General features: G+C 46.9%; 1 protein-coding gene across 1 annotated transcript in view; it reads right to left on the bottom strand.

Annotated features, from left to right (window-relative positions):
* Positions 1-18,273, bottom strand: part of pde11al (phosphodiesterase 11a, like) — a 264,935-nt gene that overhangs the window by 57,850 nt on the left and 188,812 nt on the right. The window contains exon 15 of the mRNA XM_055659453.1: positions 172-272. Coding sequence (XP_055515428.1) covers positions 172-272 — 101 coding nt within the window. The remainder of the gene's footprint in view (positions 1-171; positions 273-18,273) is intronic.

Genomic DNA, 18,273 nt, shown 5'->3' with positions numbered 1-18,273 from the left:
CTGAAGTATCAAGCTAAATTGTGTTAAAATCCTGGAATAGATCCTGAGCCTTCATTGTTCAACTTGGCAAATGCAACTTTGCTGAATAGCATTACATTTATAATTGAAACAATAATAATAAGCTTAAATGGCAAATCCTTCTTGTAATCAAGATATAATGGAAACACTTACTCAAAATAAAGCATGAGGTCAGTGGACAGGATGGCTTGCTTTAGCAATTGCATCAAATCACTGTATTCTTTGGACGATAGGTTGGCAAAGATGTTGTGCCCCTAAAATTAAAGCAGAGTTAAAGTATGTTAGTACAAATGTATGCAAGATCAAAGCACCCATTCCTGGAATTTAATTTAAAAAACATGTTTAACTAAATACCCCTTAGATTGTCTTTAAATGCCTCTCCTCTCACCCTAAACCTATATCCTCGACTCCATTGCCTGGGGGGGGGGGGGGGGGGGGGACTACCTAGATGCAATAAACTACAGATATTGGCTTATAAAAGAAAAGTCTCTAAGTGCTGGTGCAACTCAGCGGGTCAGACAGTATGCTTGAAGAACATGGATAGGTCGGGACCCTTCTTCAGACTTGACCCTTCTTCAGACTTCAGGGATGCTGTCTGATTTGCTGAGTTACTCCAGTACTTTGTGTCTTTACTCCGATCATCTACTTTATCTATGTCTCTCCATTTTATAAACATCTATAAGGTCACTCTTTGGCCTCCTCTGATTCATGTGAGATCAGTCTATCCAATCTCTCCTTATAACTACAGTCCTCTATTTCAGGCAAATCATTTAACATTAGATATTGTCTTGATGAATAAATAGTAAAGGTAAATGTAAAAGCAAATGTAAAATCATGTACTACTGGGAAATAGCAATGGTCAGCAATTTCAATAAAAATAAACAGAGTTGCAAATCATTTAAAAAACTTAAGTGCTGAATCACAGTGGACTGTGGGAGAGCTGGGAAAGGGAGCAAAAGTAGGGAGAAAGTATATGCTATCCTAGAGAAGTCAATTTTCGTACCACCAGGGTGTAAACCACCCAAGCTAAATATGAGGTGCTGCTCCTCCAATTTACGGTGGTCCGCACTCTGACAATGGAGGAGGCCCAGGACAGAAAGGTCAGATTGGGAATGGGAGGGGGAGTTGAAGTGCTGAGCCACCGGGAGATCAGGTTGGTTAAGACGGACTGAGCGGAGGTGTTCAGCGAAACGATCGTCGAGCCTGCACCTGGTCTCGCCGATATAGAGGAGTTGACACCTAGAACAGCAGATGCAGTAGATGAGGTTGGAGGAGGTGCAGGTGAACCTCTGCCTCACCTGGAAAGAATGATTAGGTCCTTGGATGGAATCGAGGGGGGAGGTAGAGGGTCAGGTGTTGCATCTACTGCGGTTGTAAGGGAAAGTACCCGGGGAAGGGGTGGTTTAGGTGGGAAGGGACGAATTAATCAGGAAGTTACGGAGGTAATGGTCTTTGCGGAAAGGGGAGGAGATGGGAAGATGTGGCCAGTAGTGAGATCCTGTTGGAGGTGGCGAAAATCTCCGAGGATTATATGTTGCATGCAACGGCTGATTGGGTGGAAGGTGAGGACAAAGGGGACTCTGTCCTTGTTACGAATAGGGGGAGGGGGAATAAGAGCGGAGCTGTGGAATATAGCGGAGTCTCTGGTGAGAGCCTCATCTATAATAGAAGAGGGGAACCCCCGTTCCCTGAAGAATGAGGCCATCTCCGATGCCCTGGTGTGGAACACCTCATCCTGGGTGCAGATGCGGCGTAGGCAGAGGAATTGGGAATAAGGGATAGAGTCCTTACAGGAAGCAGGGTAGGAAGAAGTGTAGTCCAGATAGCTATGCGAGTCATTGGGTTTGTAGTAGATGTTGGTCAGAAGTCTGTTGCCTGCGATGGAGATGGTGAGATCTAGAAATGGTAGGGAGATGTCGGAAATGGTCCAGGTGAATTTGAGTGTCGTATGTAAATTCGTGATGAAGTGGATGAAGTCAGTGAGTTATGCGTGGGTGCAGGAGGTAGCATCAATGCAGTCATCAATGTAGCGGAAATATAGTTTGGGGATATATGGCCAGCGCCCCCGGAACAGGGATTGTTCTACGTACCCTACAAAGAGGCAGGCTTGGCTAGGGCCCATAGCTATGCCTTGCATCTAATTCTGAGGCTATGACCTCTGGTCCTGGACTCTCCCACCTGTGGAAACATCCTTTCCATATCCACTCTATCTATGCCTTTCATTATTCTGTAAGTTTCAATGATGTCCCCCCTCAACCTTCTAAACTCCAGCGAGTAGAGGCCCTGCAGTGTTAAATGCAAGTGTGTCTCTCTAGTCTGCTTAGAATCTTCTTATAAATGAAGCAAGGGCAGAACAGAAGAGCTGCAATGCAGCACTGCAGCATTGCAGCTATAGCTGAACTCCAGTGAGTGATCCAGTCAAGTCCGGGTTCGATTCCGACCTCTGGCCCTGTTTGCTTGGAGCATGAACCTTCTCTCTGTCACTGTGCGGGTTTGCCCTGGGAGCTTCAGTTTTCTCCTGTACCCCAAAGACGTTCTAGTTGGCAGGTTACTTAGATACTGTGAATTACCCTTAGTATAGGTGGCTGATGAGAGAATCAGGAATGTGTTAATTGCATGTTTGAAAAACATTTTTACAGAGGAATAAGTGGAATGGGATAGAGTTGATCAGTTGAAAGGCTGCCTATGAAAATAATTACCCTCATATGTGTCTTAACTAAACATGTTAGTGGGAAAGGTGGCTATCTAGATGGTTTACTCTGAATTCTCTTGTAATGAATTTGAACTGCCCAACCCTGATGACAAGATTTTCATTTGTAAAAAAAAGCATTTGACATATTTAGCACCAAACATATTTCTGTTGGAATGCTAATGAGCGTTGCTAATGGTTACAGAGTTACCAGCAGCAATAAAGTTCATAATGGGGTTGTAACTGTAGAAATAATGTTCACTTTGAAAGCAAATTCCAGTCTTGTACACTGGCACTATGTACAGGAATAAAATTATAATAATACCAAAAAATATGCAACGAGAAACACTTGTTTGGTTCAGTCATCTTCAAAGTATATCAAGTAAGCCACGTAATCATGAATTGTGCAGGGGTGCTTGAATTTCCCATAAGTGTCAATGCCATTGAGTTGTTCAACACCGAAACAGGCTGTTCAACCCACTAGATCAATGTTTACCATCGTACCCATCTTTTACTAATCCCATTCACCAGCACATGGTATATAGTCTTAGTGATTCAAGTGCTTGCCTAGATATTCCTTAAATGTAATGAAAGCATCTGCCACCAGCACTTTCTCAGGTAGAGCAAAGCAGATTGTAACTACACTTAGGTTTTTTTCCCCTTCAAATCCTGTTACTTTTTAATTACTACCCACCTTAAACCTCTCCGCTATATCCCACAGCTCCGCTCTTATTTAATTAAATGTACTGTTCTTTTCACCTGTTGTTTGAAACAGAGCTGTGAATCGATCACGATTCCTAAATATTTAAACTCATGTACAATTTTAAGTTTTGTTCCATGTACAAACACATCAAGATCTCCATCAGTACTTGCCTTTTTGGAGAAAAACATACAGACAGTCTTTGACACATTAATCATAGCAGCTGATGTTTGTTTTTTGGCATGTACATACACAACGCGACAGGCCGTTGGATTTTGTTCGCTACAAAAATTTCGGAGCCCCGCGCGATGTCGCGCACAACTACATACCCCTCCGCGATTCACAGTGGGACCGGCCCCGCGTGGCCATACAATGCCCGTGCGCCTTAACGCGACCGCGAGGTCGCGTAATTTGTGTGTCAAGGACACGTAAGTGGAACAGGCCCTTTACTTGTCATCGATTCCAAGCCTCTGGCCTCCTCTTATAGCCACATTGATTTTACTTTTAGTTTTAGAGATACACCGTGAAAACAAGCCCTTCAGCCCACGGAGTCCATGCCGACCAATGATCACCCATACATTAGTTCTATCCTACACACTAAAGACTATTTACAGAAGCTAATTCACCTACATATCTGCTCTTCTTTGGAATGTGGGAGGAAAATGGAGCATCTGGGGAAACCCATGCGGTCACAGGGAGAACGTACAAACGTGATACAGACAGCATCCGAGGTCAGGACTGAACCCGGGTCTCTGGTACTCTAAAGCTCCTGTCCCACTTAGGAAACATCTGGTGACCTTGTGCCCCACCCAAGGTTTCCATGAGTCGCCAGAGGTTTTGGTCACTCACCTGGAAAGCCTCGACTGAAGCGTGAGCTGCATCTACTGACCTAAGATCCTACAGGATCTTTGCTACCGACCGCACACACACAGACACACACAAACACATTGCGAAGGTGGGAGCCAGGGACAGCGGAGGAGCGCTGTCTGTGCGATGAAGAGGAATGAAGAGGAAGGTAAATGGCTGCCACAGAGCACGGTTAAACCCCTGTCTCACAGTGCGAGTCCACCCATGAGTGATCCCGAGTGAAAGAAAAAATCAAACTCGTGCGTGTCTATGAGATTCCAAGTTTATGTTCACGAGTTTAAACGCGTTTCCACGAGTATGTCTAATTTTGCCGTTTACTTCTCATTTCTGCGATGTACCAAGTTCCTCTCCCAAGTTACCAAGTTCCTCTCCCGAGTTACTCTTGAGCCAACAACGACTACTGACGTGTGGAAAAATCATCACATGGTAAAAATGATGTCATGCAGTTTTTTTTTCATCATAAAAAGACCCAGCCTGAAGAACGATCTCGACCCGAAACATCACCTATTTCTTTTCTCCAGAGGTGCTGCCTGACTAGCTGAGTTAGTCCATCATTTTGTGTCTATCTTTGGTTTAAACTAGGATCTGCAATTCCTTCCTTCAAACTTTTAGAACAGTTTGTTTCAAGAAACAATCCTTCCAAAATTGCATTCAAAAGTCCATTTGAATTGCATTTGTTCAAGGTCTGGCATCAATCATTGAAAGGCATAGGCTGTTTTGTGTCGGGAGGAACCTGAGATGCTGGTTTACACCGAAGATAGACACAAAATGCCGGAGTAACTCAGCGGGACGTGCAGCATTTCGTGAGAGAAAGAATGGGTGACGTTTCTGGTCGAGTTCCTTCTTCAGACTGAAAAAACGTTTCGACCCTTCTCTCCAGAGATGCTGCCGGCTTGGCTGAGTTACTCCAGCTTTTTGTGTCTGTAAAATTGTTTTATTCCCTTAATTTATCTCTCATCAAAACTTTGGTAAACTTCTAACAAAAAGATTAGGTAAATTGAACATTAACGTTATTTTTCCCCCGACAGCAAGGTCCGTAGACCAGAGGGATAGCAGTGTGTGTCTCTCTACTCACCCAGTATGTCCGTCAGAGCAGCCGTCCCACCGTCGCGACTTAACTGTATAAAAATCAGCGGCCCAAAACATTGCTGATTGGGCAGATCTGCCCAGAAACCACCCCTTTCACACTCACCCCAGCCCTGGGAAACAAAGCTTTCAGAGCCCTACAGTCACCCCAGACCGACAGCTCCAGCACAAGCCTGGCTGATGGCAAAGTCATAAGTTGAGATCGAACCCAGGCTCTGGCGCTGTGGGGCAGCAACTCTACCACTGTGTCGCCGCGCTACCTAACTTAGTGGAATTGAGAAGCAAGAGATTGCAGGTGATGGAATCTTGAACAAATCTATATTACTAAATGTCTGTTCTTGACCGGTTTTGGCCATCTGTGCTGCAATTTCCAAGAGAACGCTGCCACCTACGGCCGTCATTTTTGGCCACCTCGCTCAGAGCCCCTCTCCGCCGCATGTGTGCCGAGGATTTTTCCAGTCGGTGAAAAATGGCAGAGATATTAATGATTTTAGAAAATTCCCCATTCTCTCTGCTGCCCCCGCTGGCGGCAGGGGGGATGGACTATAAAACCAGGAAGTGGTGTGCCTCAATTAGTCTGCAAGCTGGAGGAAGGCAGAGGGTCACGTTTCTCTGAGCTGTGAATATCACTGAACACATGTCCATACAACTGTGAGTAAGTACCCTTAATGTGGTTTGAAAATGAAAATATGGTTAAAGTAAAAAAGCACTGCCTGCAAATGGTTTTGGGGGGTTTGGGTTGAAATAAAAAGGCACTCTCTCTCCCCCTTTCTTCTCCTCCCCCCCTCATCTTCCCCCCCCCCTCCCCCCCCCCTCCCCCCACTCCCCCTCTCCCCCCATGTCCGTCCCCTCCCTCTTAACCCCCCCCTCCTCTCCCCCCCTCCTCCCCCCCCCCTCTCTCCTCTCCACACCCAGCCCTCTCTCCACTCCCCCATCTCTCTCTCAACTCCCCCCGCCACGCTTTTTTTCCCCCCTCCTCCTCCCCTCCATCCCCTCCCCCCCACCATCCCACCCCTCGCTCAACCCCCCTCCCCTTCACACTCCCCTACCCCCTTCCCTCCACCCCCCTCCCCCTCCCTGCTCCCCACAGAGGGTCTCCCCTGAACTCCCCCTCCCCCCCTCTCAGACACCCCCCCTCACTCCCCCCCTCTCCTCTCCCCCCTCTCCTCTCCCCCCCCCTCTCCTTTCCCCCCTCTCCTTTCCCCCCTCTCCTTCCCCCCCCCTCTCCCCCCCCCCCCGTCCTCAACCCCCCCCTCTCCTCTCCCCCCCTCTCTCCCCCCCCCTCTCCCCCTCCCCCTCTCCACCACCCTCTCCTCTCCCCCACCCTCTCCTCCCCCCCCCTCTCCTCTCCTCTCCCCCCTCCCCCTCCCTCTTTCTCCCCCTCTTTTTCGCCCACTCCTCCCCCCCTTCATCCCTTCCCCCCTCCGTCCCTCCCCTAAACCCCCCCCCTCCCCCCCACACCCCCCTCCACCCCCCTGCTCCCTCCACCCTCCCTCCCCCCCTCTCACCTCTGCCCCTCCCCTCTCCCCCCCTCCCCTCTAAACTCTCTCCCCCCCTTCTCTCCCCCTCTCTCTCTCCCACTCTTACCCTCTCTCCTCCCCTCCACCCCCACCTTTCCCCTCTCACCCACCCTCCCTCTTCTCCTCCTCGCCACCCCCTCTCCCTCTTGCCCCTCTCTCTGTGTCTCTGCCCCTTCTCTCTCTGCCCTCACTCTCTACTCCCCCCCCCTCCCCCTCTCTAGATGTGACTGCAAGTTGGGGGCTATGCGTCAGTAGATAGGGTGGCTATGGGGGAAAAGGAATAAATTAATAATATTAATATAATATTAAGGGGGGTAATTAGCGTGAGTGCGGGGGGGGGGGATAGTTAGTTGTGTGATGCTGCATGCCGCCTCCCCCCCCCCCCCCCCCCCCCCCCACACGACAGCACCCAACGGGTCTGCACTTGGTCTAGTAAATAATAAAATGCTGGAAGAACTCCGACATTTTTGTGTTTGGCAAAAAATATATATTTATTCATATATCGGGATCTGGCTGTTATTGACAAGGGCCAATGTCCTTGACCAAATGGCTTGCTCGCCCATTCCAGAGTCGGTCACGTTACAGACGACCAGGAGTTGCACGTGTATCACACCGGGCAAGGATGTCAGATTCCTGCACTCAGAAGCAAGAGAAAACCAGATGTTTTTACAGTCATCTGTCATAACTTTGTTGACACTATTACCAATAGCAATTTACATCCCATAGCCGTCCTGGTGGGATTTGTACTTGTCATTTGATTGTAACTGCGTGTCTCTGGAAGTTATAAGAATATATCAGGTATAATTACGTTTACCGCCGTGGCACTCCATCTCACGTTGGGAATACTAGGAAGCTGGAAACCCAGTGATGGATGAGCCGCGCTTCCCATTACCTGGGAAGACAAACACTTTCATCCCATCCCAAAATGTCCCCTGCGCTCTAGCCGGTCGTGTATGGAAGCTGTGTGGCAAAGAACTGCAGAGGCCGGTTTACACCGAATGTAGACACAAAAAGCCGGAGTAACTCAGGCAACATCTCTGGAGAAAAGGAGTAGGAATAGGAATAATTTATTGTCACATGTGACGAGGCATGGTGAAATTATTTGCTTGCATACACAATGTATACGAATAGCAGTCACCTACGGCATTGACAAAGTTACAAAGCACGCCGCTCTTCCTATGTATTGTCCCCCACGTTTCGGGTCCAGACCCTTCTTCATACTACTGAAATTTCTGGGCCTATTTCCCCACTGTCCTTCATATTCCCTGTTTAGTTTTTAGTTTCACAGATACAGCGCGGAAACAGGCCCTTCCGGCCCACCGAATCCGCACAGACCGCACCGAACAGTGGAGCGATTAACCCTGGAAAGGGGGAAGACTTCTCTCTGAGTTGGACCTAGGAAACTGAAGCAGGCTCACGTAGACTTAATATTTTCTTAAGGTTATTAACAACAAATAAATGGATGGGAAGGGTTTAGAGGGATATGGGCCACATGCACGCAAATAGGACTACCCCAAGATGCCAACTTTGACGGCAAGGCCAAGCTGGGCAGAAGGACCTGTTTCCATGTTGTACAGCACCATGACTAATGCCCCTGTCCCACTTAGGAAACCTGAACAGAAACCCCTGGAGACTTTGCACCCCACCCAAGGTTTCTGTGCGGTTCCCGGAGGTTGCAGGTGATTGCCAGAGGTTGCAGGCAGTGGAAGCAGGTAGGGAGACCGACAAAAACCTCCGGGAACCTCTGGGAACCGCACGCAAACCTAGGGTGGGGCGCAAAGTCTCCAGAGGTTTCCGTTCAAGTTTCCTAAGTGGGACAGTATTTTTCCTTTCTAAAGATGCAGTGTATTTTGGTGTCTATTGCACACTGCAGACCAGAAGCGCCTTCAATACCCAGATATACGAGATCCACACAAAATATTTTTTTGCGGCAACTGTTTATAATGTTCTCTGCATTATGAAGTCCTCGATAGTGAACATCATAGGCAATCACTACCAAAGTGTCTGCCCACACAGTCAGTACACCTCCCCTGCACTTGTCTCCCATACTAAGTCACCCCAACCACCCCCCTACCCACACTCTCCCCCCCCCATCTTTCCCTCCCAACTCCAGTCCCGTCCTGACCCCCTGGGAAACTGAAGGGAGCGACAATCAACTGCCATGGATACAAATAATGTCATACACAAGAAAGGGCAGATGCTGGTTGACAAAAAGTGAACGCACAGTAACGCAGCAGAATTTTGGAAACGTCATCCCGTCACCCATTCCTTCTCTCCAGAGATGCTGCCTGTCCCGCTGAGTTAAAGAGTGCCCACGGTAGACTCACGAGTCACTACGGTAAACTCACGGGCCACTGCGTTCTTACAATGAGTTTAAAAGTTTAACATTTTTACTTCAAGAGTAAATTTGACCCGTGGAAATCTTTCATCATGTTGAAAGATTTTCACGAGTTAACATGTGTCCCGAGTACCTGCCGTTAGTGTTACGAGTCGCTAAGTTACGTCCACGAGTTCCGACATTCCCGCTACGTTAATTCTACGTGGTTACAACGAGTTTGATTTGTTTTAAACTCGGGATCACTCACGGGTGGACTCGCACCGTGAGACAGGGCCATAAGTCCGTTAGAGAGCACGAGAGGGAGGGAGAGAAGGGGAAAGAAGGGGAGAGAATGACAGAGAAGGGGAGAGAGTAGGGGAAGAGAAGGGAGGGAATGGGGAGGGAAGGGGAGAGAAGGGGGGAAAGGGGAGAGAAGTGGGAGGGGGGGAGAAGGAGTGGAGACAGTTTTAAGAAGTGTAATAAATTTAGCGGCATTTTACATTCCAGTGGATCTTCTAGGTCCTGAAAACCAAAGATCCTATAGGATCTTTGCTGAAAACTCCAATGAGCCAATCAAAATGGCCGGTCAGAGAAGGAGATTGCCTTCGACTGCCTGTAAGTAAATAGCGACCCCACTCCACTGGCTTCGACCAAACGGCAACCTATTTTAAGTCGAGGCCGGTTTTGAATTTGTTGAAATAATCGCAGGAACATAGAAGAAGCCTCGACTTGCGGAAACCACTTTCGACCATTAGGGAGAGTGACCAAAACCACCAGGAACCTCACGGAAATCTTGGGTGGGGCGCAAGGTCACCAGAGGTTTCAGTTCAGGTTTCCCAAGTGGGACAGGGGCTTAAGGCAACAACTCTACTGCTGCGCCACTGTGCCCCCCGTATACAGCTACTCCAATTCAGTTTCTGGATAATGGTAACCCTCAATGTATTGATGCTGAAGGATTTAGTGATGGTAATGCAATTGAATGCCAGGGGGTGATTTTTCTTGTTGGATATTGTTATTGCTTGTCATTGGCAAAGTATATATTTACTCTATTGTATAAGGCATTGATAAGATCACAAACACTGTTATGGAGTGGAGCTCTGGTCTCACAGCGTAATGAGGTATAAACGTTTGATTGGGGTAAGTAACTTCTGTTATCTACTCTTATACCCAGAGCAAGGGTATTGAGAATCAGAGGACAGGTTTAAAGTGAGGAGAGAGGGGGGAGGGGGTGGTGGGGGGGGGATGGGATGTTGTGGGGGTGTGTGGGGGGGGGTGGGTTGGTGCGTGTGGGGGAGGGGTTGGTGTGGGAGGAGGGGGTGGTGTGAGCGGAGGGGGTTTGGTGGGTGAGGGGTGGTGTGGGGGAGGGGGTGGTGTGAGAAGGAGGGGTGGTGTGGGGGGAGGGGGTGGTGTGGGGGGGAGGGGTGGTGTGGGGGGAGGGGGGGGGGGTGGGGGGGGGAGGGGTGGGGGGTGAGGGGGGGGGGGTGGGGGGGGGGGGGGGGGGGGGAGGGGGTGGTGTGGGGGGGGGGGGGGGGGAGGGGGGGGGGGGGGGGGGTGGTGGTGGGGGGGGAGGGGGTGGTGTGGGGGGGAGGGGGTGGTGTGGGGGGGAGGGGGGTGGTGTGGGGGGGAGGGGTGGTGTGGGGGGGGGGGGGGTGGTGTGGGGGGGGGTGGTGGTGGGGGGTTGGAGGGGTGGGTGGGGGGTGGTGGGGGGGGGGGGGGTGGGGGGGAGGGGGTGGTGTGGGGGGGGGGGGGGGGGGTGGGGGGGGGGGGGGGTGGGGGGGGGTGGTGGGGGGGGGGGGGGGGGGGTGGTGGGGGGGAGGGGGGAGCTGGTGTGGGGGGAGGAACGGGGAGGGGTAAAGGGGGTTGTGAATGTTTGGGGGGAGTGGGTGGTGTGGGGGGGGGGGGGGGGGGGGAAAGGGGGAGGGGGGGAGGGGGAAGGCAGGGTGTGGGGGGGGAAGGGTGTGTGTGTGGGGGGAGGAGGGACTCCACTCAGCGGCCACTGGCCGCGGCACCATACAGCATCTCCCGACTCCACACAGCAGCTTACCCAACTCCACACAGGGCCTTTCCCGACTCCACTCCTGCAGACTCAATCGGCGCGCGCCTTGTTTACTCAGCCCCGCCTCCAGGGCTTTATTCTCCAGCGGGTGCCGGGAGAGGCGTGACTGACAGGCGAGAAGACCAATCTGCTGATCTCATGATTTTTTAAACCTTCATAACTTGTCTCATATTTCACAATTGAACTAAACTTGGCGGCTTGGAGCAAAGAAGAATGGTGAGTAAGGTGGCGAAAAAATCCTAGCGATATAGGATAGCGTTTTTTCGCAAATTTAATTACAACGCAGACCACAAGTGGTCAAGATGAGAGTTTTAGTAATAGTATAGATAGATAGATGGGTCAAATGCAGGCAGGTGGGACAGGTGTAGATGGGACATGTTGGACAGTGTGGGCAAGTTGGGCCGAATGGCCTGTTTCTACACTGTAACACTCTATGACTATGACTCTATGTTATGTATTGAAGTTATATTACTGGATTTGGGTATTTCTGACTCCCTGATTACGTTCATCTCGATCAGGAAAGCAAAAATGACCCAATAGGCAGCGGTTGTAAATCTGCCATGGCTTTACAACTGAATGAATTCAATGAAAATTGAAATTATTTGGTTGGATGATGAACAAATGCCAAATTTCCTTTAACATGCACAGTGTTTCTAAATTAGATATTCCCAGTGTACATTGATTTAAGGTTCCTGCTAAATAATTCCCCAGTTCTCTAATACTCTTGCTTTTGCTTTCTTGGAGCAACAAGCTTTGCATACTAACAAGATGGTCTGTAGCATATCCCTAGATGACCTAGCTGGAGGTAGGTCGTCTCATTGGGCGTAGTGTGCTGTGTTATTAGCAAGCCAAGAATGACTAAATCTTAAATCCCTTACATTTCTGTAGTTCAGTTGTAATTTTTTTACTTCACATGGGATTAATTTCATTCAGGAGGTAGCCTTGTAAACATAAATCAAACAGCAAAAACTGCAAAAACTGCAAATCTGAAATAAAGCCTAGTAATACTGGAAATACTCAGCAAGTCAGGCAACATCAACAAAGCGAAAAACAGCATTAACTTTACAGGCCATTGACCTTTCATTGGAACTGAGGAAAGGTAGAAATCAGCATGTTTTAAGATGCAGCCATAAAACAAAGCAAATATCTGCAATCAGATGTAGACTAGCAGGGACTGAATCATACAAGTGTGCTGCTGGTTGAGAGTAGGTGAAGGCTTGTGATCATAGGCAATAAGACTGGAGGAAATGTAAATGAAAAGGAGAGAAAACAAAACAAAAACAATGCTAGAATGAAGGGGTACAAAACATTCCAAATACTGGGAATCTGAAATCACAGCACCAGTGGAGAGAGAAAAGCAGTATTACCATGACAGCTTGTTGACCTTCCAGTAAATCTGGTTATTTCTGATGCAAACTAGAAATCTTGTTATCTGAAATAATTCATTATGTGTTACGTCCTGACAGTTGTGTTGCTTAAACTGGTAAGTGAAATGCTGTTTTTGAGCTATAGCTGGAATTCGGTGGAACACACGAGGCCAAGAAATCACAATGAAACATTGCATCATGTAATATGATATCTTACTGAGTTGTTCAGGGCACTACACCAATCACAAATAAGGGTATACAGTGGAGTTCTCGTCTGCCAACCTAATGAGTTACAAACATGCAATTGAGGAAACAACAGTTTCACTTGGGATGGGGATTAACTTTTGAGGAGGGATTAAACAGAAGGGATCTCTACCTCCCTGTGTTTAGAAGATTGAGATGGGTTGTTTTAATACAAATGTTTTATAGGGCTTGACAGGATATGCACAGATATGCATTTTTCCCCCTTCCTGGAGTGCCCAGAACCAGTGGTCAGAGTTATCATGTTATGGGGTCAGTCATTTAAAGAAATGTCTTCATCCAGAGTGTGGCAAATTTTTGGAGTTTTCTCCACATGACGGCAATCACTGATTGTCAAGACAGAGATCAAATCATTTTTGGATATTAAGGGAGAAAGGAATGCTCTTCCTACTCTCACCTTTTCAGTTCAAATGATTCTCAATTCTTGTTCCAAAACGCTGTCTTAATATCTCCCTTTGTTGGTTTACATGTAACCCATCTCCTCTCCATAGTTAAAGTCTTCAGAGTTATTTATGTACCAGGAGTGGCACAAACTCTCTCATATCCTCTGTTTCCTTGCTAAACTTCCTCTTTTTCCTCGGCTTGCAGTGTATGGGGATTATTTTGCATTCAATCTTAGAGCTTATCCTGAGGTGTCACATCATGATCAAATATGAGATGTATCTACAAATACATTTAAAGGTATCTTATCTATACATAACTAAAACTCTGATCTTGTTATCTTCTGGTTTGGCGATCTTTCTATTTGCACAATAACGGTTCGCTATAGTGCTACGATTTTTTGCCAGTTCACGCATTGTTCCCCTGTGCTGCGAGTCCACCAAGTTTCGTTCTGATTGGTTGAATGTCATAAAAGTTAGCAAGGTTAAAAATCTTAAAAACCACGCGTGCGCAGATCGATCTCTTCTCCTGCCAGTCAGCGCCGCGCGGATTAGTCTCTTTCCCTGTCACTCCCCGGAATGGTCCACCTGTTCCTGTGCCATCGCATCTTTACTGGAGCTGAGGATGGCCGGCGGAGGTTTCCAGCCGGACTTTTGGAGGGACCCGAAGCAACCCAGCCGAGCCCCGCGCAGCCCTGCCCCGCCCCGTGTAGCCCCACCCCGCCCCGCCGCCCCGTCTCGCGTAACCCCAAGCAGCCACAGCCATGTGCAGCCACACGTAGCCCCAGCCCCAAGCAGCCCCAACCAGCCCAGTGTCTGAGACCCTGCCCAACCCAGCCCGGCCCAGCCCAGCCCAGAGTCAGAGACCCAGCCCAGCCCAGAGTCAGAGATGTCGCTGATGTCGCCGAAACGGAAAGCGGAGATTCTGATCCCAGCAGAGGAGAACGACCAGTGACCAGTGCCCGCTGTGAGTCCCCATCACACCGCCAATTCCAGCCACAACCCCTCTGGTTCCCCTCGCTGGCTCCTCCCCCCCACCCCCGAGGCTCTTCCCCGTCTTTTCTCCAAGCTCACTGTATGCTGTTGAACTACTCGAATTCTAGGGGTCAATCAGTGATACTAGAAATGCCATAATTTTGATTCTGACAACTTTTTGTTATTTTTCTCATTAGCCCAGTCTATGTTGGAATCCGAGTTCGTTCTTTCCAAGGCAAATGCAGGCAGGAAGCGGAGGCAACCTTTTGAGATTTTCTCTGCTTGAAATTCTTGGCTCATTTATAACATAGCCCAGTGGTCAGCATGTTAAATGAGGTAACTGACTTCCAGTTTTGCTGCTGCATCTTGGAGACATGTAGTACAATGTCCAAGTGTTCAGGTTTCTTTGTTCAAATGGATATATAAAGCATCCTACCATGGTATGGGTTCTTCGAAACCAAAACAAATTAGCAATTGACACACTGACTTCCAAGTCTGAAACTTTGATTGACGTAATATATTAATGATGCTAGTTTCAAATTCTTGTGTCAGATGTGTGGAAGTATGATTTTTAAACTGGACAGTATTTCACCAAGCAATTCCAAGATGGCAACCTATAGGCTTTTGAAATCACGTTTCAAAATGAAGCAATTATCTGCTTTATGGCAAAGCGAAATTGGAATATGTTGATGTTCCTTGCTCTCAAACTTATTTGATCAAAAGCACTCATTGAAATCATAAAGAATGTGGGGTAAAGAGTATTTTTAAAATTAGATGGTAGAATCAAAGACTGGAGCTGATTAATAAAGAATCAAAAAGGAATATTTAATCAGCACTTTCACTTGGTGGAAAAATAAATTAGAATATCCAAAAGAATAACAGAATAGAGAGTCACACTAATCTGATTATCTCAAATGGAATATGGAAATCAGCTTGCACAGTGTATTCATGTTTCTCCCTCTTAGCGGTTGTTTCAGTCTTTTGGTTTCGATGGATATTGTGATGATGAAGCTAACTTGAGAATGTGAAAAGAAAAAATGTTGCAAATTATATCAAGAATGTATTTAATGTAATTATTTAAAGGGTTTGATCTAGCTGCTAACGGAAGTTGCAAACATCAGGTATGGCATTCTATTATTATATAAGTAGGTATGCGAGTACTCATAGCATATTTGATATTTTTTAGAATGTTTTCGAACCACAATAAATCTGGGGAATAAGTAAAATATCTCATCAAAAAAAACATTCTTTAACAACCAGCTAGAAAGTGTTTGACAGAGACAAAGTATGAATAGAGGGAAAGATCTTCAGTATTATTGAATCAATATTTTAAACTGTAAGACCCCCTATTGTGGAACCGTTACTTGCCTATGCTTATTATGGTGGTATGGCGGCACCTAACGGCAGCGGCTCGACTGCAGTCTGTTTGCCTTTTTAACATTTTTGTCTCGTTAAATGTATGTTTTGACTCTAGTTTTTATTATTTTCTTAGCTGTGTATTTGTGGGAGGTGGGGGGGAAACCGTTAGTCGCTCCCCTGTTCGGGGACTCAACCTTTTCCCTGTCGGGTCTCCGATGTCGTTGGGCCTAACATCGTGGATCCGGCGGCGGCCTCCGGCCAGAACCTACATGAGGGCTCCATTCACGGAGCCTGCAGAACTGCCATCGTGGAGCTGGCCGACTTCGGAACAGGAAAAGCTGTGGTGGCGCGCAGCTGCGACCCGACTTCGAAGCTTCGGAGGCTCCCGCCGCAGGTCCCTGGTGGGAGACCGCTTTTCAGAGCTCCCGCTACGGCAACTTCTCCCGTCGGAATCGCGGGGTTAAATGATTTGGAGCGGGGGCCTAACATCGCCCGGCACGGCTTAACTGCCGCGGGACTTACCATCGCCCGCTGGGGGCTTTAACATCGGGAGCCCTAGTCGCCTCAACGCTGCAGTTGGACTGCTGGACCGCGGAAGAAGAACAAAGGGAAGAGATAAGACTTTTGCCTTCTATCACAGTGAGGAGGTGTTGGAGATTCACTGTGATGAATGTTTGTGTAAACTGTGTTAAGGGTGGGTCTTGTGTTTTTTTTAATAATGTTAAGACTGTAGAAAATGCATTTTCGTTCAAACCAAGCTGTTTGAATGACAATAAAAGGCATTCTATTCAATTAAGTTTGTTAGATCGAACTTTAAAGGAACCAAGATAAGGCCGATTCAGAAACCAGCATAAAACAATTTGCAGTCTCCCTTCTGTGAGCCCGAGGGGAGGAGTAGTGCTGGACAATGCCAGTCTATGCTGTCCATTTCTCTTTGGACCACAGCGAGATTCCCAGCTTTCTAAAATCAACTTTTGCAGCAATCGTGTCTGCGGTTTGCACATTTTATTCAAATAAGGCCCAATGCCACAATTAATGTCAATCTCGCAAATGACTGTGGGCAGACATTTAGATCAGGCTGATTGTTTCACAATGGAAATGTCAAGAAGGGCTCGTTCTTATCATTTTATGCAGATTGCTTGAAGATTTCAATGAACTGCAAGGCCTTGAAAAAAAATTCTCAGGACCCCTGGGAATTGTTTTGCTAACTTACTAAGAATCGAAACTGTGCTAAAGCAAAAAGAGAGCGTGCTTCAAGTAGAAAATCTGGTCTTTACATTGCATAAATGATTAAAAAAAAGTTAGAGGATTATTATTTATTAAAAATTATTCACAAATCTTTTTCATGTTGTTCCCCATGGATATGGACGATTGAAGCTGATTTATATTTTAATCTTCTTTCACTGAATAGCTTATGATACATTAATGATGAAAAGTGCGTTCTACTGGGCCAGTGTTTGGAAATGTTCAATTGCCTCAGGGTTCATTAATTATTCTGGATAATTTTTTTTCTCTTTTATGCGAGTGTAAAACAGTTACTAGCTCACTATATTTACATTTTAGGTAACAAAGACAATATGTGACCATCCTCTCCTCTCTGCTTGGTCCCAAATGTACTCCAGTAAATAGGCAATTAGCATTTACAGAATTGATACAAACTTTAAAAAAACATATGCACTAATTTAATTAAAGGTCACAATAATATATTTGTTTCTAGATTTTTTTTAAGCAATACAAAATGGGAACATACAGGGACCATTGCCTTGCCTACTGCCTGAGAACAAGGCGTCAGTGACCCACGGCTAAAATCGTGCTGGCTTACTCAGTTGGCTTGAGATGGGTGTTGGGGTGAGTGAAGCCTAAAGATGCAGTACTGTTTCATGCAAGATTCTGCGGCATCATCCCATATAGGTGGATAAGTGGACAGTGTTGCAACTAAAATTTTAGTGGCAGGTATTACTCACGAGAAGTAGTTTAACTTTCTACCAAAATTGCAAATCACCACCAGACAAAGGTGTGTTCAAAGATGGCATGGTATCCCGGATTTCTATGCCACTCCCATTTCTGATCAGGATTACCATTGTAGACGTGCGTGCTCCAAGCACCTATGCATTATTATTCTTATTGTATTGGCAGTTATACAAGTTTCTTCTCATATTACATTTTAAATAGATTTTACTTGATCACAATGCTTGCACTTTAAATGCATTTATTTGACTCATACCTGCTATCAGTCACAATGGATTACATTGCAATTCCTGCTTATGATTGTGATAATGTTGAACTTCAATTTTCTTTTTGCAGGCAAAAGATTACTTATGTGGAAGACGGGAAGAATGCTGCTGCTTGTATTTTCTTTTATAGTTTTGACCTGTACATTTGATCATACTTCTGTGGGATGTCTTGTCTAAACTACAGACACTATATAAATTTAAGGTAGACAAAAGTGCTGGAGAAACTCAGCGGGTGCAGCAGCATCTATGGAGCGAAGGAAATAGGCAACGTTTAGGGCCGAAACCCTTCTTCAGAAGTTTAAGATGTTGAAAGGGACTTCATTCCTTCTGCAGATTTAAAGGCCAAGGAAACCTGGACAATAAATGGGCTTTTCATCACCTCACGCCTCAGCATGGTCAACAGGTCGGAAGCTTCGAAGAAATGCCAGCTGACTGGCGCTTCAT

Source organism: Leucoraja erinacea, chromosome 2 (genome assembly GCF_028641065.1).
Source record: "Leucoraja erinacea ecotype New England chromosome 2, Leri_hhj_1, whole genome shotgun sequence".
Classification (NCBI taxonomy): Eukaryota; Metazoa; Chordata; class Chondrichthyes; order Rajiformes; family Rajidae; genus Leucoraja; species Leucoraja erinaceus.
The sequence above is the reverse complement of the archived record's forward strand: the minus strand, read 5'-3'. Positions and strand labels throughout refer to the sequence as shown.